The following is a 15,857-nucleotide window of genomic DNA, read 5'->3' as shown; positions in this document are numbered from 1 at the left end:
GTTCTAGAAATAGTTCATATTTAATATTTAGGTTTCAACATTTCAATCTTTCTTCATTTTTATTGTTATAGAAATTTCAGACCTTCATCATAAAGCATATGTCGAATTCTATAATTTTTAAAAACAACCTTGCTTCGAGAACAAGATCAAGCTCATTTGCTTTCTGGTATAAAAAATGATTTTAGGTACTTTACTGAAGGCTTTTCCAAAGTGGCAACTTCCCAAGTCTGTTCCACCTGCAGCATTCAGTCTTCTAGTCTGTTCTAACCCCATGTGGCGCCTTAGAAGGCATAACCTTAGCTTTGGGAAGTTACACATTGCACATATGGAAAGTTGCTGCTTTGGAAATTGTCACTTAGGAAGTCGCCCTTGGGAAAATCTAACACCCATAAAACACATGAATGATTTACAACATATTGAATGGNCTCTAAAGTTAGATGTGAATATACTCTATATACAATCTTAAATAGTTCTTTAAAATTGTCTTTTATATACCTGGGTTATCTCTAAATATATTTAATAATTTATAATATTTGATATTTTAGTTTAAACTTTTCAATCTTTTTAATTTTTTTTTATAGTTTACCAACTATACATTTTTCATAGAAAATTCGCACCTCCATCATTTAGCAGATGTCCAGTTCCAAAATTTGTAATAAGAAGCTTGCTTAAAGAACAAGACCAAGCTCGTTTTGTTTGTAATATATAAAATACATGAACGAATTACTACATATTAAAGGTGGTGGAGTTAACCCCCCCCCCCCCCAACACAAAACAGCTATTTTCTAGTGTTGAAGAACCTCAGCTGAGAAAGGGTTAAATGATCCTAAGTTAGATGTAAATATCCTGGACTGGATACTGTGAGCTGAGAAAGGTTAAAGTTAGATGTAAATATCCTGGACTGGATACTGTGAGCTTCTTTATAATCTAGTTTTCTCTTACGTCAATACATCTGGTCAACATAGTTTGCATATATATAGGTATTCATATTCATTTTCCTTGTTGGTTGGCTGGTTTCCATAATTGGTTTCCAAGGGGATCCAACAGTATATAACCCCCCCCCCTTCTAGTAAAAGAAGAGACCCCAACCCGTGATTTTTAAGATTTGATATTCTGTAAAAATTAAAACCTGAAATAAATAAATATTATTTTGAAAAGGAACTGAGTTCACGTCCCAAGTTCTAATATTCAAATTCCTATATCTTTTCGTCCTGACGGTGTAAACCTTTGATATTTCAAACTTCGACTATTTCATCGAACAGAATTCAGAGTTTGATAAAGTGAAGGTCTACGATATTGGATTTTAAAGATATAGTGATTAGAAAATCAGAGTTTGTTGTAAGAACTCAGCTCCTTTAGGTATAAATAATTGACTGATTTATTCTATATTATGATTTTTAAAAATTTAGGCCGATAACACCCCACCCCCCTTCTAGTGATGACAGATACTCTATTTAAAAGAAACCCAAATACTTTTCTTCTGTCTTCCGGAACTTTAAATTTTGAGTATTTCCATTTGTTGACGGAGCTCTTGTATTCACGAGTTCACTAGTATACTGTCTGTTCTCAACTGCTCCTGGCACCTGCTACCGTAGAAGCCAAAGAATAAAGATTAGACAATAAACCAGAATGACGAAATAGGCAGGCACTCTGCTATACCAGGAGGGGGGAGCTCAGTGGACTTTTAAAAACAATTTTGGGAGATTTAAATTATATGTCGGCTTCCCTAATTTCTCAGACATTTCGCTGTACTTCGGAACAAAATTCGCCCCCCCCCCCCCCCCCACCCCATCCTGAAATCTGCCTGGTAAATGGTCTCAGTATTTTATATGTTATTGTATCAACAATTCTTGGTTCCGGTTTGTGGCATCTTTTTTTTCAATTATTGCAGGGGGCTAATTTAAAATATAATATATTGCATCAATATTTAAGGTTTTTGTATTCTTTCTTAACCCTATTCCTGATGGGGGGGGGGGGATCAAATTGACCCCTCTGCTGATTCTTTTTACATATCTCAAAAAGTATTGGTCTGAGGCTGTTGAAATTTTTGGGCCTCCCCAGCTGTAGGTTTAAGACCGGGCTTTTTATACTAACTGCCTGAATGTATATTTTATCATATTTTGGACATTTTCTTTTGCAAACATTTTTACTGTAAAACTGAATTTTGCCGCAAAAAAATTTCAACTTTTGCAAATTTGCAATTTTTTTGCAGATTCTGAAAGTAGAGCATAAGAGCTTTCCAATGATGTATCATTTGTCATATTTGGATATCAAACATGGGATTTAGAGGTGGGAGGGGCGTCAAATTTACACCCCCCCCCCCCCACCAGTACCCCAGCAGGGATAGGGTTAAGGTTACATTTGGCCTGCACTTCGTTAAGTTAAAATTCCTTGCAGTCGTCTCTGAAGTCTCATTCTTTATGGGTAAACCTGTATATAAAGTAATATCTCTGTTTGTATGTTTGTTTGTGTATCAGATCATAACTTGACCGATTTGTTCTTAGCTTTTTTAAAAGTTTCAAGTTGAGTTTGTGAATATATATTCCAGGCAAAACTGGGTTCCCAAGATAGTATATGTTTACAGCAAAATTGAATTTATCCTTACAATCCTTTCTCCGTAATTCTTCTCTTAACTCTAGGAGATCATATTACAGTTGGTCAGATGGGACAAGTTTCATATGTAGGGGAACATTAGGAGGAGACAAGTTTTATATGTAGGGGCACATTAGGAGGTGACAAGCTTTATATGTAGGGGAACATTAGTAGGAGACAAGTTTTATATAAATGGGAACATTAGAAGGAGACAAGTTGTATATGTAGGATAACATTAGGAGGAGACAAGTTTTATACGTAGGGGAAAATTAGGAGGAGACAAGTTTTATATGTAGGAGAACAATAGGAGGAGACATGTTTTATATGTAGGGGAAAATTAGGAGGAGACAAACTTTATATATAGGGGAACATTAAAAAACATACAGTGTGGCCCAAATACAACTGTGGAGAAGAAAGACGACAAAAATTAATGTTTCTGATGTTTGCAAAAAGCAAATTAATACTTAAAGCTTTAAAATCAATTTATTATGAAATTGTATTGTACAAACTGCATCCTGCCTGCTTATGGATCTATTTCATGCCGAGGAAGTGATTTGCTTCATGTATGTGAAACAATTTATACGTGTAGTTCCAATTTTGCTTGTGAAAAAAATTGAATTGAAAAAACGATAGTTTTTTCCTTCCTTTTAAAAACGAAGTAAATTCCTTTTTTTCTATTGATGCATCAGAAAAGGCCGTAGGATGTAGAAATCTTTTACCCTTAATGTCCATCTTTTCTTGGGACCTGTTACAGCCTACAACACGATAGTGTACATCTTTCCCCAGGACTTGTTAATGATTTGTGACAGTGCTTGAGAGGTTGAGAGGCCTGAATAACAGTGAATCATACGGCACTGACCAGATTCAGGCTTTGTAACAATATCTTCAAATATTTAATCAAACTTTAAACCTTCATCTTACATGTTATAGTGAAATCTTGTTAAAAAGCTTTTCATGCAGATTATACCTTAACCCTTGGTGGAAGGGGTTTGGGTTGGCTTGATTTGTCACCTTCCAGGGGTTTTGGTACCCCTTGACCAGACTGTCCTTTTTATATTTCATTATTATTTCTGCTAAATGGATTCAAATATATTTTTTCTTCAGAATTTGAGATAAGCAAAGTTATCTAAAAGTGATTTCATAGAAACTAAAAGTTGTTTTTAGAATCGGACTAACCTGACAGAAAATAAAGGTAAACAACACAATTTATAATTTATTGTAATTCTAAAGAGACTGTACTCTGAATTTCAAGTAACCTTCCGCTTAAAGAGGGGCTTCCTCGATTCACAACTTTTGCAGAGAAACCAGAATTAAAAAAAAATAGTTTTAAAAATTATAAACATTGACGCTTCATTACGGCAAAGCTTTTAAAGACACTTGCCATCTGTTTTCTGTCCAATGTTTTTGTCAAGAAAACTGGTTTAAACTGGAATAATAATAACAGAAAACCAGTATCTGCATTTATTGTTTTTATAATTTAAGTATTTCATTTTGTATTTTAAAGCGGGATTGTCATAGCAGTTTAGATTTACGATCTTGATAAATTGTCATGATTTATGAAGTTTAAGACAATTCTTACTCGATACAAGTTTTCAATGATAATTGATTTTTTTAAGGAATTATAGCTGACTATGTGTTCCAGTTTAATGATCCGGGGAGGCATCATTCTAAACTTTTTATTAACTATCTTCAACCCAGTTCTAGCAGGTTACTCCATGTTTAACTTTACACTAAAGTAATTTAAGGGACCTATTCCCAATATTGCAAGTGACTTCTTACAACGGAAAGGATTCCAAAGTGACTTCTTCCTAATGAAAAATCCAAAGTTTCTTTTTTCCAATGGAAAAAATCACATGAGTAACTTCTTCAAAAGAAGAAGTCCAAGAGACTTCTTGCTGAGGACAATGCACCAAAGCGACTTCTCGCTGAGGACAATGCACCAAAGTGACTTCTGCTGAGAACAATGCACCAAAGTGACTCCTCGCTGAGGACAATGCATCAAAGTGACTTCTTGCTGAGGACAATGCACCAAAGTGACTTCTTGCAACAAGATTCCAAAGTATTCTATCCAAGGAAAAAGTCCTAAGTAACTTTTTCCATAAGGGCTGGAAACCATATTAATTTCTTCCCATTGAAAAATTTTACAAATTCAATAATTCCAAAGAACAAGATCTCAAAGTTCGACTTCGAGAAAATTGATCTTTATCCAACAAAACTTTTCCAAGCTGAGGGACGACAATTTTTCATGTGTCCTGGCCAAATCATTTACCTTTTCAAAATTGAAAATCATTCTGCTGTTTTTTTTTCAAACTTTTAGTCAAGTCTCATTTATAAGATGTTTAGGACTGAAAAGTATGATTAATTAATCAAATATTGTAGTTGGAGATTGTGATGAGATAAAAGTGAATCAGCAGTATTCCACCTGCAGGGCACAGTTTAAGGTAACTTACAGGGTGTCCCAAAAAAAATAGGAAAAGTAATTTACCAAATTTTTTGAGATTTCTCAAAAATGGTAAAATTTATCAACCATTTTGAAACCTTCACAATTGACAGAGATATAAAAAAAATCCATTTTGATATTAATGTAAACATTTTTTTGTAAAATTTGATTTAAAAATTGGTAGATTTTTTTGGTAGGTCAAGTAAATAGTAATGTATGAAATATGCAGTAAAAGTGCAGTTTAAGAGAATGAAAAAATTGAGCTTGTTTTTTTGCTTAAAATTACATTTTTTTTACTCTCTTAGTATTTTTCTTTAATTTATCTGTGAAAACCAGAAAACAGTGGAATTCTTGTCTTTTTTGTCTTTTTTTTTGGTTTTAAGCATTAAATACAACTAATGTGTAAAAGACAGAAAACAGAAGATTTTTATTCCACAATTTTCTGGTTCTCACTGTAAATTAACTTTTTGTTTTAAGGATGGGACAACTTGTGAAATTATCACAAAAATAATAGGTTCGTTATTTTTTCTCATTTTTTTTGTTTTATCAGTATTATTTCTCAATATTTAGAGATAAAAAGTTTGTTTGTTTATTTGTTTACATTTACTGTACTGCAGTTGAATGTCACGGTGTACTGGCAGATTGTAAATCTGAATCTGTTATTAAAGATATCAACGCTGATCTAATAAAAGCAAATATAGGTGAGTTACTTATTTATAAAATAACTAGTCAGAGTACCCAGTTTTGCCCTGGTTTTTATTATCATTAGTAACACCCTACAGTTTACCCGTACTAGGTGGTTAATTGTGATTTTACAAATATTACGCGACAATCCTTCACAATGATATGATTTAACCCCCCCCCCCCGTCTAAATCCCATGTTTGATGTCCAAATATGGCAAATGATACATCATTGGAAAGCTTTCATGCTCTACTTTAAAAATCCCTTAAAGAAAATTTTTCAAAATCCAGTTATATAGTAAAAATGTTTACAAAATAAAATGTCTTAAAAATGATAAAACATACATTTTGAAAAGCCCTTGACCATGGCATTTCAAATATGCAAAAAAATTTGCTAAATTTTAAATACCCTGATATGATGTTTAATTAAGGAAACCTAAAAATGTTCAGATTTCTTATGACATGTTGTTTGCAATAATTTGCTAAATTTCTTTGCAAAACTTGTGCAATCCGTTTCCTTATACCTGAAGGCTTTCCAAAAATTATCAAAATTATCAAAAAGTAGTCATTCAGGCAGTGTGCCTGAGGATTCAGGCAGTTTTAGACCTAAATTGAGGGCTATGGGTATTAATTAAAAAACAAAAAATTTTAACAGTCTCAGACAAATACTTTTTGAGTTATGGAAGGGTTATGTAATAGGGTTAAAACTGTAAAAGCTCTCCAAAAAGGCTAATCTCATTTTTTAAAATTACTTTTTATTTTTTTATTTTATATCATTATTTTCTAAATTATTTTAAATGTTTTTAAGCTGAAAATAAGACACTGAGTGACTGTGAGATAGTAAACCAGTATAGGTGAGACATCCACAAGTAATGTGCATTAAAGGGAGTGTTCGCGAAAAATGAAAGGGGGTATAGACGCAACAGATAGAAGTAAGATTAGTATCGATCAAAAGCACTTTTTTATCGCATTAAGCCTATACCCCCTTTCATTTTTCGCGAACACTCCCTTTAAAACGATAGTTTTTAGGTTTTTTTCCGTTCTTTTTTTCAGATAAATATATTGCAAAGTTTAGTAAAAGCATAATTTTTCAAAATACAGTTTTAAAATCTTTGAATTTTTATTAAAATGTTTTTCAAAAACAAATAAAATTGATTCACAAAAAATAATATTAAAAAGTCTCAAGAATCAATGATAAAATTTATAACATTTGGAAAATAATTATATTGACAATTTTAACAAAAAAAATTGTTTAACACGATAGATTCGGAGTTTTATCCAACTCTATCAATTAAAATTTTAAAATTATTTCTTTTTTTTTGAAAACCAGAGATGATGGTATTTTGGGACCAATCCCTCAACCAAACTGTACACAGGAGGAGGATGCACAACTTAGGAGGTGTAATTATTATTATTATTATTATTATTATTATTATTATTATTATTATTATTATTATTATTATTATTATTATTATTATTATTATTATTATTATTATTATCATTATTAGTATTATAATTAATATTATTATTATTATTATTATCATTACTATAATATAATTATAAAGATTTATTCACACACAAAGATATACATACATATATAAATGGTGTAGTTTAAATAAGTTTAAATAATTTGAATACAAAGAAAAAAGAAAAATAAATATTCAAAATTATTCACAAATAGGCAACATTTATCATTACTCATTACATGACATATTTATCATTTCAGTTATTACGCAATCATCGAATCCTTCAACATATAAATTATTCATTCTTGTTTTTAATAGTTCAGATAGCTCAGATAGATTTACAAAACAATCATTTGCAATGGGAAATAAATTTATGCCATGAATGAATGCCATTAAGGTCATTTTTGCATAAATTAGAAAGAAATCTGATGCAAAGCTTAGAACTTGCTTCAATAGTTTCATATGAAAGACACACATGTAAACATTGTGAAATACTTTCAATCAAGTACCTATGCGTATCTGTCAATTATTATAGCATTATTCCATGCTGTATACAATTTTGAAACACAAGTCCAAAATACTAGATCCAGAAAAACTACAACGATAAATATTATACAGTTTCAAAATAACATCTGGACTGTTAAAATAAAATTCTTAGAAACACTTCCTAAAACCAATGTAGACAAGGTAGACTAGGTAGACTAGGTAGACTAGGTAGACTATGTAGACTAGGAAGACTAGGTAGACTAGGTAGACTAGGTAGACTAGGTAGACTAGGTAGACTAGGTAGACTAGGTAGACTAGGTAGACTAGGTAGACAAGGTAGACTAGGTAGACTAGGTAGACTGGGTAGACTAGGTAGACAAGGTAGACTAGGTAGACAAGGTAGACTAGGTAGACTAGGTAGACTAGGTAGACAAGGTAGACTAGGTAGACTAGGTAGACTAGGTAGACTAGGTAGACTAGGTAGACTAGGTAGACTAGGTATACAAGGTAGACTAGATAGACAAGGTAGACTAGGTACACTAGGTAGACTAGGTAGACTAGGTACACTAGGTAGACTAGGTACACTAGGTAGACTAGGTACACTAGGTAGACTAGGTACACTAGGTAGACTAGGTAAACTAGGTAGACTAGGTACACTAGGTAGACTAGGTAGACTATGTAGACTAGGTAGACTAGGTAGACTAGGTAGACAAGAATACATCTAATAGAAGCATGTCTAGGTTATCTGTGACACATTACAAAATGTTACAAATTTTTGCGAAGGAAACAATTCATTCATTAATTAAAAAATGCAATTGAATTTTTTTTCAAGAGTTTAAGGGAATAGCGTTGTTATATCAAAATTTAAAACTTTCAATTGCAGTTTTTCTCTGAAATTGAGTTGCGGACTTATTACGCAGAAACAAGGAAGGAATTAACAGAATTTATCTTTAAAAGTTTTTAGATGTCAGGCATGCATTTTTATATATAAGAAAGAATGAATGAATAAAGGAATGTTGGATAAGTGTATGACACCTCCGGACAAAAAACAACTGTTCAATGTTCAATTGGAGAATTTGAATCAGTTCATTCAGGTAAATCTAAAGTGGTGACCCCAAAGTAAATTTATTTATACATAAAGTACACAGAGTAGAGAAAATTTAGTTTTCAGGCAAAGCTGGGTACCCAGGTAGTTACATATTATACCAAGAGAATGAATTATGTGAGGAGAAGGATATGTAGATCTCTTCATGTTCTTGTCTCCATAAATACTGGTTTGCGGATTTATCTAATCTTGTTGATGGATTTATTTCTTGATGAGTTTTAAGCGATATTGGCTCCGCTGCACCTATAAATGTTATTAATTATTTTAAATCAATTTTTTTTTTAAATCTGATAAAACTTGCAAGATCTCCATTTTTATTCTTAAGTTAAAGTTGACTTTTATTGAACTTTCAAATATATTTATCCTAAAAAAGTCAAAAATCGAAAAAGATTCAAAAACTGTTGTTACAACATGACTGGTTTTGAATTTTTCATCTTCTGTCAGGGACAACCGTTTACAAAGTGTACAAAAATAAATGTTTAAAATAAACAAATTTAAAAATATTTACTTTACTTATACTCTTCAATTGTCAAATTTAGAACCTAAACCTATTGATACTGTATCTGTATATTCAGAGCTGCAGGAGCTTTAGAATAATGGTGGATATTGAAATCAATGCTTGATCCTTTCTTTTTGGTAATTTCAAGACTAAATTGGTCCCAAGATTATTGTCTAGAGATAAGAGATACGCTCTTTAACTTTTGAAAAACTGGTTTTTAATTTTTCCGCATTTGTTGTTTCCCATCAATTGAACTAATGATCGATTGAGCAAACACAAGTGTTGGATTAATATTTATAAAGACTAATGTTCAAAATTACTATAAGTCCTAAAACGTGATTAAGTATTTTTTTTTTAATAAGTTCATATTAACATGTCCCTGTTTTTAAAGCTGGTAAGACTGACAATCTCTCTAATTATCGGCCAATTTCCTGTCTTCCTGTAATGTCAAAAATTATTGAAAAGTTTGTTTCTAAACAGCTATTTGAATTCATTTCATCCAATCAGATTCTTTATAAATATCAATTTGGTTTCCAACCTGGAAAATCGACTACACACCCCTTGCTTCACATTGTCGACTTTATCTCAAAGGCATTTAATAATGATGAGTTCGTAATTGCAGCTTTCCTTGATTTCCAAAAGGCCTTTTTATTAAAAAACTGCGTAATATATGAGTGAGGGGGGTTGCTTTGAAGTGGTTTGAAAGTTATTTAAGAGACAGAAAGCAATTTGCAATGGTAAATGGAAAGATTTCTGAATTCTTTAAGACTATCAACATTTCTGTTCTACAGGGGTCAATATTAGGTCCATTTGTTGACACAAATAAAAGAACAAAAGGGCTATTCTTTAACTTTATTGAATAATAGCATAAAATGAGAAATAAAATCAAATTTGTTTTAAAATATTGACCCTTAAATTGAGTATCTAAACGGTTGAAAATGAAATAACATTGATTATTAGTGTTGAAAGGAATAGAACAGTTGGAGCTTCATGATGGTCAGCTCGCAGGTGTCAGCATCTTGGCAGCAAAGGGTTCACATCTAGGCGACGGTCCTGGAGGGTTTGCAGTCTGTAACATGTGTGGGGAGGAACGATTTGCCTCTCATACCACAGGACATGCGACTGTTTTGTGGATTTGGACATCTGGAGGCTTAGACATTAGCCGCATTTGTTGATAGAGTAGGCATCTGTGGCAGTATGAAGGAGTTAGTAGTTCCTAATCGGAGGTGTTCACATCTTGATGTTCTAAAGCTAACTGACGCTGTTCTCTACGAGTAGAGGCGGATAGGGGGGGGGGGGAGAACATGAAGAGACACATTTGGAGCAGATATAGTTTAATGTTATGTAAATCTTGCACGGTCAACTGCGCTACACATTGGTAATCGTCTTCGTATTTTCTTGAATTTGTTACACCATTATTGTTTTTAATATTTATAAATGACATGCATAAGTCTAATGCCCTATTTAATGTCCAATTTGCTGATGACACAACAGGTCTTTGTAAAGGTAAAAATTTGAATGAAATGGTACCTTTTGTCAATCAAGAGTTGCAAAAAATTGGTGTTTGGTTGGGTTCTCATAAACTTTCTATTAATGCAGGCAAAACAAAAGTCATGATCTTTCATCCAAGGGGTAAAAACGTTGATCCGAATCTAAACTTTGTATTTGATAACAACGACTAAAACTGTTCTATTAATCCTGATCTCATTCATCCTGTAGAGAGAATAAAAAATTCTAGTACTGGTCCTTCTTATAAAGTTCTTGGTATTTTTATTGACGAAAACCTTACTTTTGACTATCACGTGAAATCTACTTTGAATAAAATCTCTAAATCATTATTTACTCTCAATAAAGTAAAGAATTCCTTGTCTTCTACCGCTCTTAAAAGTTTATACTACGCTTTAATTCATCCATATTTTCTTTATTGTCTGCCTGTTATTAGCTGTTCAAGTCAAAAAAAATATAAGCATGTTAGCTCTAAAACAAAAGCGGTGTATTCGTATTATTTGCAAAGCTAGTTACAATGCTCATACTGAGCCTCTGTTTCATTTATTAAAAATCCTACCTCTTGCTGATCTTATTTTACAACAGAAGCTTAATTTTATGCACTCTATTGAATATTGCTATGCACCGTCTTCATTTATAGATAACAAAACCTTTCCTAAGAACAGTCAAATTGATGTTCCTCCTTATCCACTTAGAAATATCAATGATTTTTTTAGTCCTCGAGTTTGCAATGAATTTCTTACTAGATTTCCATTTTACTCCTTTCCCATTTGTTGGAATACTCTTGATCCTACATTTCAGTCAATAAGCAATAAGAACGCTTTTAAATACTCAGTTAAACTGCATTTGTTGGAAAGATTAGAAAACTTTGTTTGTAATAAACTTTTCTGTTATACCTGCTCTAGACTCTAAATCTTAAGGGTTAAAAAATTGCGAATCAATTATTCCTTTTCTGCCCTGATATCTTCTGGAATTTGTTGAGTAAATTTGGTGTACAGATTGTAAAGGTTGGGGGTTTTATCTAGTTATTAACGATCTCATCATCTTTACTCATTTATATAGATTTCCAGTTAATCATATATTCAGAATTGATAAATTGAAATTTGTAAGATTATGTATTCATTGGAGTCCAGATTGTCCTGATTAATTAATATTTATAAATCATAGTTGAAGCTAAGAGGTCCCTGTTCTCCTCTATCCAATCCTCCTGCCCTACCTAAATCATCCACCACCAGCACACCGTCAATACCGTATCTATAGTTTTACTTTCTTTTATTATCGAGCAACTGGTGAGCTGAAATGAAAACAGCTACAGCAATAGCAGTTCTCCAGACGCAGAACATTAATCAGTTGACAATTAATCTACCACTTGTAATAATGATTTATCAATGTTTCTGCGTTAATAAATAATATTTGATTTGATTTGAAATTTATATATGTTTAAATGCTCTAAAAGCCGGCTTGTGAACAACTGACTTTAGTTCAATCAGATATTAGTCCAATCGATATAGCATCGTATGTAATTATTATCAAACGTAACTTTTATACAGTTAAAAAGAGAGGATTAATAAGAAAATCAAAAATGTGTACATTGGTTACTCAGATTTAGCGATCTCCTGGACCGTGTATTGATCAAATTATTGATACTGTATCTGTATAGGATCTGTTTAATGTGACAAGTGGATTAAGTGTAGCTACCTGTAATATAAGGAAGGGAGGGGTTACTCCTGGACCATCAATAGATCAAACTATTGATACCGTATCCGAGCATCTACAGAACGTGAAAACATCCACAAGGTTTTTTACTTTAATTAACTATTTATAACACTGTTATTTTGGTTCGCAGTGTTAAAAAGTTTTTGGACAGAAATTTTCTCTTTATCGCAAAGGTTCAAGCCTTTTTTAGATTTAATTTTGTCCTGAGCTTAAGCAAGGGACAAAAATAATTTAAAAAGGCAAGAACCATCGAGATATAGAAAAGATTTAAGTCCAAACATTCTGTAGCACGTCATGCCAGAACAATAGTGTTATAGGTATGTTTATGATACGTTTGTGTACTAGTCTTATTTCAATGGCTCTTTAAAATCAAATAAGCTTTGAAACAAAGCAGAAGTCAAAATTTAAAGTTGATTTTAATTTTATTTTCATTTCAATTGAAAAAAAAATATTTTGAAAATTTACTAAATCTTTTGGAGAAAATCCGGGAACCAATCAAAACTTTTTTAATCACGTGCTATATCTGAGTAATTTAACTTTATAGCACAATGATTACTTTTTAGCACAATCATTATGAAATTCGCGATGAAATGAGTAAATATGATAAAGTACACTATAGTTTCATAAAATTTATTTTGGTTAAGGGTTGTGGGCAAACAAATAGAACGATATATCAATAAATCTTTTTTTTCAGTTTGTTATCAAGGTCTTTCTATTATTTTGTGTTTCCTTTAACAATTACTAAAAATAATAAAGTTTGTCCCAATAAACTATAGGAGATATGAAACAATCTTAAAATCGTCTTTCATTTACAAAAATTGATGATTGGAAAGGACTGATACATGAACATCCATCCATAATAAGATTGTTCATTCAATGAGCTTTCCCGAAAGGATAAGACCGTAGAGATGCCTTGAATCTTTTTAAATACGAAGATGACAAGTTTAAATTAAGTTTTTTGTCTGAAATGTGGTCTTTATGTGGCTTATCTTTATGATTTGACAAAGAAAGAATGAAGTTTATAGTTATAAATATGAATTTAAGTAAACAGAGGCCAAATATTTAAAGAATTTAAGCAGTGGCTCAAATATGGTTGGTTCCACTTAAAATTGAATTAAATTTTTCAAGATTTAAGCCGGCGCTCAATTAAAACCGGGTTTTGGGGGATTTGATACGCGGCCTAAATTCATTAAATTTGGCCTCAGGCAGTATAACATTCCGCACATTTTTGGATAGCCCTGTATATCAATATTATAGGGAAATAGTGAAAGCTTTGTCTGGTGTATCCTCGGGACCTAAACAGAGGAAAATACAAGTTCATTCCGCAGGTACAGGGTGTCCCGCTAAACATGAAAGTAGCAGAAGACGAATTGAAAGTCGTCTTTGCTCTTTGAATTCGTCAACCTACTTAAACATGAGTGATATCTTGAAACAATAATTAGTCCTGGCAATTTTAAATAAATGACAAATAAATGCAGAAAATTAAACAAAAATCAAAGACGACGTTAAAATTGTCTTACTACTGTCATGTTTCGCGGGACACTCTGAACGTAGTTCGTGTTAAAGGGACTGTAAACGTTATTTCAAGTGTTCTCGTTGCAAAGATGCCCGATTAACAACCGCTTACCTTGCACATATTCGTCTGATCAAGTATAGAATAAAATATTCATTTTTTTTTGTTTTGTTAAAACGTTAACCTGATTTGTAACTACTCTGCAAAAGTGACTTGCGCATTTCTTGTTAAAGAAACAACGGCGAATTTTTTTACTGAGAAAAATTCTAATTCTGTCTGAAGATTGTTCCAAATGTCGTCTTCATTTTCCCACTTTTTTTTGTAAGAATCAGAAAACAGTAGAATTCTCTGTTAATTTTTGTTCTTTTCATTATGAAATATCGCTTAACAACTATTTCTAAAAAGGTGACATAAACATTTTTAGAGATATATTAGTTTAACAATTTTAGGAAACCCAAAGACGACAATAATTTCACTGCTCTCAGCTCTGGTTCTAAATAATGTTTTTATTTTAGGATTTTCTCTGCATTTACTTCCTGAAAACAGATTTACCCTGTTCATTATCCTTCTTCTAGTTCTTATAAGATAATTTTCTAATCTAAAATTGTTCAATTATTATCGAACAATTGTTAAACCTTTGTTTTGATACACCGGGTCACCCACGACCCACATGAGATGTTAAAAACGAAGTTGGACCAATTTCATTTCGTCACATTTCTCACATTCTATGTTATTTACTTTGCCAAATCTAAAATTATGCAATATGCATCGATGGTAAAAGTCCAAAAAGTCTAATTTAATTCTTTAATTTGTTATATTGAAAGAGGTTCAGGTATACATTCATTTATTCCTCTTTAACTTTATACTTCGTCAAGTTTTTTTTTTAATTTGCCAGTATTTTTATTTGCAGTTTAAAATTTTTTAATTTTATTTTTAATCTTTGATTTACGTCGTTGTACAGATTATTTTTTTTTACTATAAATAATACAATTTCTCTTCAATGCAATGGTTTAAGAAAACCCATGTTTAAGAAAAATTAATTGAAATTTAAATTTCTATATCTTAAGTTTTAAAAATGCTGCGCAAATACAGTTGAAGGTTGGAAATTTGATACTTACTGCTGATTGTAATGATACTGTTTCAATTATAATTTTGCCAGAATTTAACAGATTTTAAAAATAGACAATTTTTATGATTAAAGGGATTGTAAGCGTAATTTCAAGTGCAAAGATGACAATTGCTGGTTAACAACGGTACAATGGTGTATTTTTCGACCTACGCAAATCTGCTATACTCCACTTCTGACCTACTCCAAATCTGCTATACTAGCACGTGGTTTTACATCTGCTATATGAACTTGTGACCGCAGCGCGCGGCCCTCTAGCCTGTCCTAGCCGTCACGCTCGGCCCCCTAGCCTGTCCTATACCGCAGCGCTCGGCCACCTAGCCATGTCCTAGCCGCAGCGCTCGGCCCTGAAATTGTCTTAACCTAGCCTAACCCTCAAATAATACAAAAATAAACAGCTGGCGTAGGTCCGATATTGCAGTAGGTCGGAAATTTTGTAGGTCAGAAGTTCAGTAGGGGAATGTTGCGTATATGTTTCTCGGCGAAGTGACTTATTTTAATCAGATAAAGGTTTCAAGGGTACCGTTGTAAATCAGCAACGCCATCTTTGCATTGAGGTTCACTTAAAGTTACACCTGTAATTCCTTTAAACTAGCCTTTAAAAGAGATTTTTGAGAAAATAGCATTAAATATAGTTATGTTGACCTTTCTCATGTTAAAAAACGACGCTAATGAACAATAATTATTGCAATTCTTTAACGTAAATGGCCACCATTAAATGTTCACT

The 15,857-nt window shown here is 32.2% G+C and overlaps 1 protein-coding gene and 1 long non-coding RNA gene across 2 annotated transcripts; both read left to right on the top strand.

Moving 5' to 3' along the window:
* The first annotated feature begins 7,840 nt into the window (after positions 1–7,840).
* Positions 7,841–15,306, top strand: LOC111709195 (uncharacterized). The gene is made up of 6 exons (XM_023482809.1): positions 7,841–7,866; positions 8,406–8,448; positions 8,677–8,759; positions 12,436–12,572; positions 13,749–13,819; positions 14,520–15,306. The coding sequence occupies exons 3-6, from the start codon at positions 8,679–8,681 to the stop codon at positions 14,591–14,593; spliced, it is 363 nt and encodes a 120-aa protein (XP_023338577.1). The 5' UTR covers positions 7,841–7,866; positions 8,406–8,448; positions 8,677–8,678; the 3' UTR covers positions 14,594–15,306.
* On the top strand, positions 8,861–12,197 carry LOC111709196 (uncharacterized). Its single transcript, XR_002766808.1, has 2 exons — positions 8,861–9,406; positions 11,943–12,197. It is a non-coding gene; the product is annotated as an uncharacterized LOC111709196 (long non-coding RNA).
* Positions 15,307–15,857: the final 551 nt, after the last annotated feature.

Source organism: Eurytemora carolleeae, unplaced genomic scaffold, assembly GCF_000591075.1.
Source record: "Eurytemora carolleeae unplaced genomic scaffold, Eaff_2.0 scaffold550, whole genome shotgun sequence".
Lineage (NCBI taxonomy): Eukaryota > Metazoa > Arthropoda > Copepoda > Calanoida > Temoridae > Eurytemora > Eurytemora carolleeae.
Note: the sequence above shows the minus strand (reverse complement) of the source record. Positions and strands in the feature narration are given on the sequence as shown.

Bases quoted from the DNA above. Each gene is read 5' to 3' on its own strand.
- LOC111709195 (XM_023482809.1), top strand. From the start codon at position 8,679: ATGTTGGATAAGTGTATGACACCTCCGGACAAAAAACAACTGTTCAAT. The intron at 8,760-12,435 runs GTAAATCTAAAG...GTATCTGTATAG, and splicing joins ATTTGAATCAGTTCATTCAG to GATCTGTTTAATGTGACAAG. The intron at 12,573-13,748 runs GTTTTTTACTTT...TCAATATTATAG, and splicing joins AACGTGAAAACATCCACAAG to GGAAATAGTGAAAGCTTTGT.